This window comes from Chinchilla lanigera, unplaced genomic scaffold (genome assembly GCF_000276665.1).
Source record: "Chinchilla lanigera isolate Chin_1 unplaced genomic scaffold, ChiLan1.0 scaffold00012, whole genome shotgun sequence".
NCBI lineage: Eukaryota > Metazoa > Chordata > Mammalia > Rodentia > Chinchillidae > Chinchilla > Chinchilla lanigera.
In genome coordinates, this window is record NW_004955413.1 from 16,613,566 (window position 1) to 16,626,386 (window position 12,821).

The window sequence follows — 12,821 nt, forward strand, 5'->3', positions numbered from 1 at the left end:
TGTATTATCAAATACCTATGAAGATATGAACAATTAATGTGAGTGGTACAATAATATATCAGCTTATTTCAAAGTATAAATGTGTATACAAATTTCAACAGCAGAGATGCTAAAGGTTACCAAACTTGGTAATGACTTTCTAGGAAGAGGCCTAGGGCAGTGCCACATAATCTAGTAGTGGTCCAGGAAGTTTTTTTTAATCTCTTCTTTTAGTGAAGATTATATTCCTTGACAGAGAAGAGTTTTCTAGACTCTCCAACCTTCACTGTAACTTTGGTACAGGTATTTTTAAAAGTCCCTTTTACAAAAAAAAAAGAAACTAAAATTTGAAAGAGAGGATCTATTTTTCTTTTAAAGTTGTGAAGTGAATATTAAGCCAATGATTCAAATGTAGATTTAAACATATCAGAACCTTGGGCTTTTAACCTCCAAATGCTTTTCAGAAACCCATAAAATACATATACTTACATACTTCATCTTTAAACTCTCCAAATGGGGATTCTGACCAAGTAGAAAAATGGTTATTACAGCAGCTAGCTTTATAGCATTAGTGACAGTGCACCAGGTGTGAGTGCAGGTATCCAGTTCCCCTTGAAATTTTCAGACATTGGAGGTTCCCGCTTGGTCAGCACTGCCCAAATAGTCCCTCCCCTCCATCTCCTTTCTCCCCTCCCTCTCGTCCCTCTCCTCCCTCTATGGGTTTGAATTCAGGGCCTCCTGGATGCCAGCCAAGGACTGTACCACAGAACTACACCCTCACCTGCCCAAAATGTTTCTTGAGTCTAACAAAACACCAGCATTGATTAGAAAGATTAGGGCTAGTCAAAAGTTAGATTTCAACAAAATTCATTGATCTATCTCTTGTATTTCGGTGTATAAGTAATACGTTACTACTTTTTCCTTATTAAGCACTATTTACTTTCCAAATTTGCAAAACATTGAACTTTGAGTAAATGCAGCTTCATTTGCCTTGCTAAGTAGAACTTTCTGAGTTTTCTCCTTTGATTGGAGTTCATAAGTATGAAAATCATAGAACTTTGATTATGAGATGCTGGGACAGCTGAAATGAATTAGCCTGGGCATTTCAGAAAAATCACCTTTTGGCAGAGACTACATAGAAAACGTCTCACTTCAAAAGACTTTTAAAGAGACATATGTGCAATGGAAATGAATCCTAGCCTTAATGTACCGCTTGCCTTTTGATGATGATTATGTTTATTTTGACAAATTTAAAAGGACATTCTTCAGATTTGAAATAGTGTTTACTCCTTTCAAGTGCCAATATTTATCCAGTTAATATTTTTTTTCTTTATGAGCTTGGAATTGCCATATGTAAAATGACATGTGGTTGATTTTCATAGCTTCTTGATGAAAATTCTCCTATTTTCTTACTTTTTTATTTGATTCACCTGTTGCTTTTTATTTATTTATTTTAAATAAGTGTGGCTAGAGGAGCGTGGCATAAATAAAATAAAATGTGTGGCTCACATTGTATTTTTTATTATTGAGTTTCTTGGTACAATTTAGATATACATAATGATCATATTCATCATAGGAAATTTGTGCCTGTACATGATATACCTTGATTCCTCTTTTTCTTCTGCAATCTATCACCTCCCTTCAGCCCCTCTTCCCTTCCTTACTTAAAATGCTCTGTTTCCATTTTATCCTTCTTTCCTTGTTTTTTTTTATTTTCCCTTCCTTACCCCCCATCCTCCTTAGCTCCCCTTTTTTTGATTAATTTTTTCATATTTTACCAGACCTATTATGCACTTTGGTCCTTATTTGCACTTTGAGTTTCTCATACCGTAGAAACAATGCAATATTTAAACATGTGTGACTGATTTGTTTCATTTAAGAGTATGGTCTCAAGATGCATCCATTTACCTAGAAATGTCTCAACTTCATCCTTCCTTATGGTTAATTAGTACTCCATTAATTATATAAATAATTATTCTGCATAATTATACTCCATAATTAGTACTTCAGTTGATAGGCATTTGGGTTGTTTCCAAGATTTAGCTATTACAAACTGTGCCGCTATAACATGGGTACACATATATCTTTGTGGTATGTTGTTTTCATTTCTTCTGGGGAAATACCCAGAAGAGGAATAGCTGGGTCAAATGGGAACTATATTCTTAGTTTTTTGAGAAATCGCCACACTGATTTCCACAGTGGTTGCACCAGTCTACACTCCCACCAACAGGGGAGAAGGGTTTCTTTTTCCCCACAGTCCTTCCAGCATTGATTATTGGTTGATTTCTTGATAGTAGCCATTTTTCTGATGTAAGATGAAATCTCAATGTTGTTTTAGTTTGCATCTTTTGAATGACCAGTGATGTTGAACATTATTTCATGTATTTACCTGCCATTTGTGTTTCTTCTTTTGAGAAGTGTGTATCCATCTCAGATGCCCATTTTGTGGATTAGATCTTTAAACTTGGGGGATCTGATCTTCTCAGTTCTTATATGTCCGGTTTTCATTTCAAACTCTAAAATATTCTATTTTAATTTTTCAGTTCATCTTTGAAACATTTTTTAACAGGACTGTAGGCACCCTTTAGTTATTTACAGTTCTAACAGTACTGCTTTCTAAATAGTTGCAGAAGGTCCTAAAGCAGTTAAGAGTTAAAATACCTGAAAATGAAACACATAGTTTTAATTCTAGCTCTGATATGTGTCAGCTACATGACCTTAGACACTCAGCCACTCTTTACCTTTTTTTCCTCTGTTTTCTGACATTAATAACTGACATTACCTATCTCATACAGAGCTGTGAAGATTAATTATATAAATAATTATTCTGCATAAACTTCTTAGAACAATGTTATGATTTGTGTCTGGGTGTCCCCCCAAAGCCTCATGAGGTCATGGGGCAGGCTTTTAGAGTTTGATTGATTATGGGTGTGAGAGCTACACCTGCCCTGGGGTGGATAGTTTGCATATGTAAGGGAAGAGCAAGAGGCTGCTTGCGGGCATTCCTGGCTTTTGTGCTTGTTGCTTTGCTGTGTTCTGCCGCCGTGAGCTGTAGCCCTCTGCCATATGCCACTCTGCCTTGTAATCTGTCAAGTATGGACTGAAACCTCCACAAACTAAGCGAAATAAACTTTTCCTTCCTTAATTTTGGGCATCAGGTATTTTGTCCCAGCAACTAGAGAAAAGTAACCAAGACAAACAAACATCATATTTAATTTCTGTATGTATGCACATCAGCTCCTTCTACTGTGTCCCTGTTATTATTGAAGTAATCTGTAAAGATAAATCCCTTAGGTGTTGATAAATGAGAGCTTGAATATAATCTAAAGCAATAATATAGAGGAGATAACTAAAAAAAGAACTAGCTTAAAAATACTATGACAGAAACCACAAACTTTCTATTGTGTTTTTAAAGAGAGGAGACAGAAACATCAAATTACACAGAAGAGGGAAAAAGTTCAATATCTGTGCATTGCCAGTGAAGAAAAGTAAATAGAAAGTGAGATGGAGGTCTTACAGAACCTTTTTCTCAATTCTCAGCCAGGCTGTCCCTTTTAAAAATAAGACAAAGCCATTTCTCTGCTCCAAGAGCTCTAGTAGATCACCACCTCACCAGAGGGATGGTGTCATTAGTTTGATGTGGTTCTCAGATCCAAGACTTCACCACACCAGTTGCTCCCTGTGGGATTTAGCTTGTCTCCTGTTCTCATTCATTCTGTGTTACACATCAGTCCTCTCCTCACTGCCTTCTCTACCGCTTCTTCACTTCCCCCATCATTTATGTCCATTGCGCCAGTTCTTTCCAAATATATTGATTTGCATCATCAGAACTGTAAAAACAATTGTAGGGAAAGTAGATATTTGGAGGAGAAAGAGATCCAATGAATGAGCGTAAATAGACTTTATATTTATACTGGGTTAGAATAAATCTTTTTCTTCTCTGTCTTTTAGAGCAGCTGTTTTCCTCTTCCATACTTCTTTCCTCTTATCCCCACTGAGGCACAATTCTGAAGCCATTTCTTTTTCAAGTTAGCTTTAAAAAAAAAAAAAAAACGAATTCATCCAAATTGAAATGTTCTCTCATCCTATATTTAGTCTTTATTGTATGTGCCATACAACTTGTAACTTAGTAAATATTATTTTCTAGCTATCAGTATCTGCTCAACTTAATCACTTGAAACAATACTATAGTGAGTTTATTTTTTCATTGTTGCTGGTGGTGATAGCATGGGTTTCTTGGGTGTATGTGTGGTCTTTACCCTTACGTATACATTATAGATCCCTTGTAAGACAAAACCACAAAGGGTCAGTATATACAAGTCTTCATGTTTACTTAATTCATTATTTTCAGTAAGTGTCTCTATTGGTAGTAAATTCATCTGGTCGATGAAATATGCATTTTTTGCCCCACTTTTCTCTTTATGTTTAAGACAAGTGTAATTTGTAAGGTTTTGTCTTTCTATTTTGCAGGTCTCATACAGACTTTTTGAAGACATGGGCCTTTTCGAAGCTTTTAAAATTCCAGTTAGAGAATTCATGAATTATTTTCATGCTTTGGAGATCGGATACAGGGATATTCCTTGTAAGTATAAGTCATGTGTGAGATAATGTTTCTTACCTCTGTCATATTTGCTGTAGGTAGTGGGGTGTTGAATCATTAGCACAGAATTGCACATTACCAGCACTCAGTGTGACTACACTGTATAGCAACTGGGAGAGATGGCCCGTGTTAAACTTCTCATCCCTCCACAAGGACTGTGTGAGACCCTGGGTCTTCACCTCTGGTGCCTCACCTCTTCATCCAGAAAATGGGGATCATAATTGCTGCTTCATCAGATCATTAGGATAAAGTGAGGTAATCATTTTAAAGAGGTTATAATAATACCTCATCTATAATAAATCTAACTTAGTTTGGCATGTAAATAATTAAATCTTAAATTTATACTTTCTGCTGTTAATAATCTGCCTCTTCTATTGGGTAGCTTAAACTTTTATTATGGAATCTCAAGAGTTAAATCCCCAAATATCAAGGTTTTCTCAATCTAAAGGGAAATCCGGTTGGTGTTTACAGGGACAAGATGATCACCTAATAACTAAAATAAAACAAGGTATCTGGAAATGCTTATGGAAAGATGACAAGAAACTTTTTAAAAATCAGGGAAATTTCAAAATGTCAGAGAGAGCAAAATCAAGTAATTACGCATGGACTTATTAAGATTTGTCATTAGTAATGAAATACGGAGATGTTAATTTTCCAGTATGTGACATTTCAGATATCATTTGTCAGGATGCCTAAAGAGAAGTGCCCTACAGTGCTACAAAACATATGGATCTGGAAAACATGTCCATAGGTCTAACCACTGGAGTTATGGAAATGTGTAGAAAGCCAGCTATACTTCAAGGGATTGCATACACACAAAAATAATCAAACATAATATATGGGTTGGGACATTTTCTAGAAAAAGGTTACTCCAATCATATTTTAAATTCAACTTGGTTTTATGTATCTTGGACTTTGTCTTCATTACTTTTCTCATTGCTGAGACAAAATATCCCACACCCAAAGTTAAAGGATGATAGGTTTATTTGGCTTTCAGTTTGTAGAGGTTTCAGTTCAGGCTTGGCTGGGTCCAAGGCAGGGTGGCGTGGCAGAGGAGCATCACACAGGAGAAACAGTTCATAGCAGGCAGAAGTCAGCAAAGCAGGGAAGTAGCAAATAGCAAACCTCTTTCTGTCCCTTATATCTTATCTAGGCTATCTCCCATCCTTAGGGCAGGTAGTGCTCATACCCAGGGTGTGGCAGCTTTAATCCTACCCAAAACTATGCCCAATCAATCAGTGAACTAATTCAATAGTCACACACTCTTAATCCCAGCATCACATATTCTAGATCTAGCCTCCTCTGAAAAAGCCCCACCTATGACCATGTGACACTTTGGGGGGACATCTGGACATGAGCCATAAAAGACTTCAAAAGGCAATGTCTTTGTTTATAGTTCCAGACTAGGCATTAAATAAAAACACATATATGGATACAGATGAAGCACAAGTCTTTCCAGAAAGGGGTTACACATGAACCTTGAGGTTCGCTGTTAGCATGTTATCCACACTGTAAAAAACTGAAATGAAAATGCTCAGCCAATAAGAGTGTAATAGGAAAGTAGAATGAAGAATTGAATATGCAAATGAGATTTGCTGAAGAATATGGTTGCAAACCGTAGACAAAGTAGGGTGATTGGCACAGGGGAAGGCAGAGCTTAATAGTACTGGACCTTTGGAGAAAGTCTGGCAGGAAGTGAGCGTTGCAAGAGAGATATTAAAAAGGGGTTGTTAAGATCTAAAGATAAAGCTTGCTTTCTTAATGCTTTTTTCCCAAGGCTTATCCTGGTTGGAGCTAGTGATTGACAGAAGTGTTAGTGAGTGGCCGAGGTTAAGGAGTTACACAAACAAACCTTTACAGAGGGAAACCACTAAAAACACTACAGAAATGCTAGTCAACAGACTGAGTTTCCAAATTAATGTAATATTTCCAAATATATTTCTAAATAAAAGTTTTATGGAGTTCACAGTGATAGTAGATTTCATTGTGATAATAAATATCAACTTTTCTCTAGGGAGTGTATCATTAAATCATAGTGAAAGATGCCTAGTAATCAAGTACAAAGTTTCTAGATTTTTTTTTTATTTTAAGAAATAAAAGAAGGAAAACATATTAACAGACAGACATCCATTTACAAAATAGCATAAGAACAATACAAACAAAACAGAGTTACAGACAAAGTGGTAGGAAATTAACAATGGTTGTTGTATTACTTATTGGTATCTTCAAAGTGGTTTCTCAGGAAAGCAAATAGAGACATACAAGATTGATCAAACATGTAATCATTAACTGTTCCTTTCAGTAAAGCAATAGAAGATAGTAGTACACCTATGTTAGCTATCCTTTATATACATATATACATACATAATTTCCCCTTCTTTCCCTTCTCTTTTCCCACACCCCAGTTGCCCTTTACTTTTGAGCATTTTCTTTTTGTTTCACAATGTCTATCATACCTCCTAGTTTTTATTCACTCTTTCAGCTCTTACACAAGTGAGACAATATGATTCTTACACATGCAGGTCTGATTTATTTCACTTATGAGTATGGTCTCTAGCTGCGACCATTTACCTATAAAACCTTGAGTTTATCTTTCTTTATAGCTGAGTAATATTCCATTATATAAAAAATTCTCAATTATATCATTCATTTTAAATTTTATATTTTCATTGCTATAAGTGAATATTTTTTCTCGTGAACTAGTAAATTCTTCATCACACATGAAGAGTTTATTATAATGAGCTTGCCTATGTTATTAGAAGTCCCAGACACTTTCCATAAAGGAATTTATTTACACCTCTCAGAAAAACTATAGTTTGACTGATAATTACTTTTAAATAATAATATTTCACATATTTGGGTTGTACATTTAGACTATCATGATATTTAATGATAGCTTTGATTGTTTTCAATTACAATTAGTATACTCAAAAATTTGTTGTGCAACCATTTTAATATTTACTCCTCAATAATATTTCTGATGGCTATTCTAAACCAATAGTCAGCTGAAAAAACCCTCAGAAACCAACATGAAAATGGGGTTGGATTAACTGTCATAGAACAACGCACTGATACAGTAAAACTAAATCTATTATTAGATGTAAGTATACCTTGAACAGTTTTTAAGAGATAAGGAAAATGTGAACGTTTTCAAATGTTGGATCTTGATTTAAAAATAATATGGAAAAAAGATAGAAGGAAAGCAGGAAGGAGAAATGTTATGAAATAGCAGTACATAAGTCCCTAAAATAGGCAAATTGCTGGTAGAGATGTGATAAAATATATTTGTTCTGTAAAGATTCAGATAAACTAATGTAGAATTGGTAGCTGGAGGAAGATAAATGATGTTCGGTGTAGTCCTCTCTGGTTGGGCACTTCGGCTGGTAAAGAGGACAGTGAACAAGTTAGAGTGTCCCCCTCCTTCCTTTCAAGGAAGTGTGGTTTGTTGTGTGTCTGTGTATGCGTCCATGGTGTATCACTGGTGTGTGCCAGCACGTGCATGTGTGTTAGGTATTGTCAGAGGAGAAGCGATTGCCACAGAGGTGAAGGAATTATTGGGTTAGAGTGTCTCCCTCCTTTCTTTCTCAGTACTGGGAATTAAACCCAAGGGCACTCTATCCACTGAGCTGCATCCCTATCCTTTTTTTATTGTGAGATAGAGTCTTGTTCAGTTGCCCAGCCTGGCCTCCTCTTTGCAGTCCTCCTGCCTCAGCCTCCTGCCAAGTCACAAGGATTACAGACCCGCGCCACCATACCCAACTTGAGGGTGCTTTTCCTAATTCCAAAACTTATCATCTCTCAATTAGATTCTTCCATGTCTTATTATTCAAATTTGAGAAATAAGGAGAATGCCTCAGAAATGTCCATGACCATGGAGCTATTTCACATCAGCAAGGAGCATAGGCTCAGTCTGCTGTGTTTATCTCAGCTCAGTTCTGCTGTATATCTTGTGGCCTGCCTGTTTCAAAGCTAGCTACAAGGGTGACCTGATATGAACTAGTGGGGCAGAACTGCTGCGTTATTAGCTATACTCCAGAGTAAAAATAAATATTGTAAAGTGTTAATTGTATCCTTTACTACTTCCTTCACCCTACCGTGCATAGAAGCACAGACAAAATTTTAAATAGAAAATCTACAAATTTGACATACACCTCCAAACCTCCACACCAGTTCACTTCAACTCTGTGCGTGAAGGTAAGGGAGAAGTTGAGAAAACAAGTCTACCCAGGCAGAGGCAGGGAATTGGCAGTGCTGGGAAGGAAGTGTGGTTTGTTGTGTGTCTGTGTATGTATCCGTGGTGTGTCACTGGTGTGTGCCAGCATGTGCATGTGCGTTAGGTATTGTCAGAGGAGAAGTGATTGCCACAGAGGTGAAGGAATTATCGGGTTAGGAATTAGTCCAAAATGTAGAGATGAAGGAAGGGGAATGGTAAGAGAAGAGCAAGACTAGTCTGACACCACATCTTATCCCGTTTGTTTGCCTACACTAGCTAGAGCCAGTAGGGGAATTCTTAGCCTGTTTATAATTGCAAGAGAACCTCTCACTACCTTAAGTTGACTTGGCTGCTTTCTTTCTTAGTACGTTTGCTTCTGAGTTGGGTCAGCAGAAAGTGAATGTCAAGAATGTCAGAGATACAAGCACAGAGCATAATATATCCTTGCACATAGTACGTGCTCAGTAAATATTTGTTTAATCAACCTGTTACTGTCTGCTGACTAGGCAGGTGATTTCCATTCTGTTTAAGTAACTGATGAAAGTGTGTTTAAATAAGCGGTTGGATCTGGTGAGTTGTGTTTTTATTTGGTGTGTTTGAACTTATACTCTAAAATCAAAAGGACCCTTTTTATTTTTTCAAATATTTTAGCTAGTTTTGAAATCAAGATCACACTGGACTCCTTAGATGAGCATGGCAGCTTTTCTTTTTTTTTTTTTTTTTTCCATTTTCAGCATTAATCTGTTAAAATTGGATTATGCTTTCCTTGAAAGTTTGTAAAACTTACCAGTAATGTCTTCTGGGTCTGGGCCTTAGAGTAGGATTTCTTGATCAGAAGGTGTGGTAGGATGACTTTACAGGCTCTTCCAGCTCCCTGATCCTTGTGATGCTGGGTTTTTCTGACTTGCACCGGTTGTGGAAATAGCTCACCTGTGGACATCTTCTCAGTTTCCACCAAGGGAAAGGAGCTGAATTTAGAAGCTTGCTCTCAGGAGTTGTGCCTTCTACCTGGCATGCTGTGTCTCTCTTCTTTCAGGTCATTGTTGCCATCTACCTCCCCAAAAAGTGCCATTTGGGTGCTTTGTAGATTTAACCTACATTGGAGAGATGTGCTATTCATTGTCATTGCAGTTTTTAAAGAGCTATGCAAAAGAATAGTACTGTATTCTATTCACAGACCACATCTGGGTGCTATTTGTCAGACATGAGCTGTCAGAAAATTGAGACCATTAGTTGAACAGGTTTTGAGTTCTTCAATCCTATTCTTACAAATTCAGCATTCATTTTGAGAGCAGGCAAGTGCTCTACATTAGCTTGCCAACTTGTTCTACAATAACAACTTACTGTGTGTGCATAATACTTATGTTGATTGCAAACTCACAGTGTGTCGGAGACTTTAAAATACAATCACTTCCATGATCCTCAGAATTGTTCTGTGAAACCGACACTGTTACTTATCTCCATATTTTTAAGATAAGGAATTAAGGCTTTTTAATCTATCTTATTTTCAAGACAGGAAAATAAAGTATACATAGCATGTGGTGTAACACAGAGAACAAATATCAGAACAAAAACAAAGCCCGATCTGTCCCAAATCCAGAAAATTCTAGCATGATCAACTTTTTTTTTTTTTTTTGTCTTTTTGAGACACAGTCTTACTATGAAGTGCAGGCTGACCTTGAGCTCACTTTGTAGCCCATGCTATCCTTGAATGCACAACAATCCTCCTGCCTCAGCCTCCCGAGTGCTGGGATTACAGGCCTGCACCACCATGCCTGGCTTATGATCAACTTTGTACATGGCATAGATAAAGAAATAACATATGAATGTAATTGTTTTGTCTGTAAATTATCCAAAAGTGCCTACGTTTGTATCACTTGAAGTGGCATACACTCAGGGGTACAGTCTCCAGTCTCAATAAAATGAAGACTGAGAACTACACCCGCTTCCCACCTCCCAGAGACACAGGAGAACAAGTTTTGCTATTCTTTCTTGGGGATCCAGCATGAACCTGTCTCAAAATTCTCCTAACGAGATCTTCTTAAGCCCCTCCACTGAATTCCGGCATGGTTACCTAAGATGTAGCTGTGTTATCATTTAAAGGCAGACTCCTTCAAGAGTTCCCAGACATATAGAAAAGCAGGCACCTGCCTGGCAAGCGCAAGGTCATGAGTTCGATTCCTGGTACTGGAAAAACAAACAAACAAACAAACAAAAAAAGCAGGCATCATCCACCTACAGGCACCTGGGTACTACCAATGCCACATAAGCCAAGGACTTCTTTTTGTCAAACCAGGAAGTGAATGTTTCTCTGCTATTCAACCGTCCTTCTTGTGTTCCACTGGTTTGCTCTTCTCCTCATTCTTCGACTTTTCAGAAACATAATCTCTTCTGTGAAGGAAGGGGTATCATGTTGCTCAGAAGAAATAAAAGTGTGTAAAGTCATTACATTTAGGATAAACCAGTTAGTGAAGTACTTGTAGAGAGGCAGATAAATAAGAAAAACACTTGTAAGAATGTCACTAGGAAAAGAAGAGGAGGCAAGAGAATGCCAGGCTTGGTTTTGGTTCAAAATAAGCTGAACTGCACATGTACATGAACCTGTCTCCATGATGGTAATGTTATGAGCTGTGAATTTGCCTTCTCCATTATTTTACTCTTCCACAGATTACACAGATTGTTATATTCCTTTCTAGGTATTTCCTAGAAATATATTCCCAAGTTAGAATTTTTAATGAGAAAACACAATTGTGATATACTACCTACATTAATATACAAGGAGATTCTTATTTTTAACTTTATGTATTTCCTATAAACATATTCCCAAAGAATAGTTTCTTGATCTAAGAACTGACGTATAGACCCAGCTCTCTATATGATTATATAAGAGATTCTTTTTTTTTTTTTCTTGATGTATTTCCTGGAAATATATCCCCAGATTAGAATTTATTGATCAGAGGACATAATTGATTTTGGCTTTGAATTTTGTGTTTTGGATGAAAGCCTACGTAGAAAAGATGGGCTACTCATTTTTGTTGGTGTGTTTAAATATTGATGCTGAAGAATAAATAGCACTATGTTGTGTTTACAGATTATATTTGGGTTCCATTTGTCAGGAATGAAATATCAGGAAGTTGAGACCACTGATCTTTCAGGTTGAAGCCTGTCAGGGCTCTTTCTTTCCTTCTGTTCTCCTGCATAGCTGTCTACAGGAGGGTGGAAATAAGCCCAAGAGTAAACACTGCAGTTTTGCATACACATAGGCTTCTGATAGACTCTGGATGCCAATTTTTCCATTTCAAACATCTAAATGCATAGTTAATGCTGTGGGTGTTGATTTTTCTTCTTACTATGGATGTTATGGAGGTATGAAAGAGTAACTAAAGGGTATTTGTCCTAGGAAGCTTGACTGGCTTTCATTGGGACTTTAAACTGTTTGGACTAAACCATTTGTCCAGTAGATGGCACTCTTAGTCCTTGGACCCCAACGTTCACAGGTTGATGACTATTCCTTTGCATTGGCTGCAGATCATAACAGAATCCATGCCACTGACGTCTTACATGCTGTTTGGTATCTTACTACACAGCCTATTCCAGGCCTCTCCACTGTGGTTAATGATCCCGGCTCAGCAAGTGATTCAGGTATGTATTGAGTACCTCTGGGCTCCCTTGTGAAACAGAAATGTGTGGTGTGTGTGTGTGTGTGTGTGTGTGTGTGTGTGTGTGTATGTTTAAAAGGAAGTAAAAACAAACGATATATTTAATACTTCTTTGATTTTCTATTACTTCAACTTTCTCTTCTCAGATTCTGACAGTGGATTTACGCATGGACACATAGGATATGTGTTTTCAAAAATGTATAACACAGTGGACGATAAATACGGATGTCTTTCTGGAAACATCCCTGCCCTGGAGTTGATGGCTCTCTATGTAGCTGCAGCCATGCATGATTATGACCACCCAGGGAGGACTAACGCTTTCCTGGTTGCTACTAGTGCTCCTCAGGTAAATTTTTAGATTTTGATTAGG

General features: G+C 37.1%; 1 protein-coding gene across 1 annotated transcript in view; it reads left to right on the forward strand.

The window, feature by feature from the left end:
* The window catches only part of Pde3a (phosphodiesterase 3A, cGMP-inhibited), a 301,905-nt gene that overhangs the window by 272,739 nt on the left and 16,345 nt on the right, over positions 1-12,821 (forward strand). Inside the window, exons 10-12 of the mRNA XM_005379045.2 lie at positions 4,450-4,561; positions 12,321-12,434; positions 12,598-12,797. Of these exons, the coding sequence (XP_005379102.1) occupies positions 4,450-4,561; positions 12,321-12,434; positions 12,598-12,797 (426 nt within the window). The remainder of the gene's footprint in view (positions 1-4,449; positions 4,562-12,320; positions 12,435-12,597; positions 12,798-12,821) is intronic.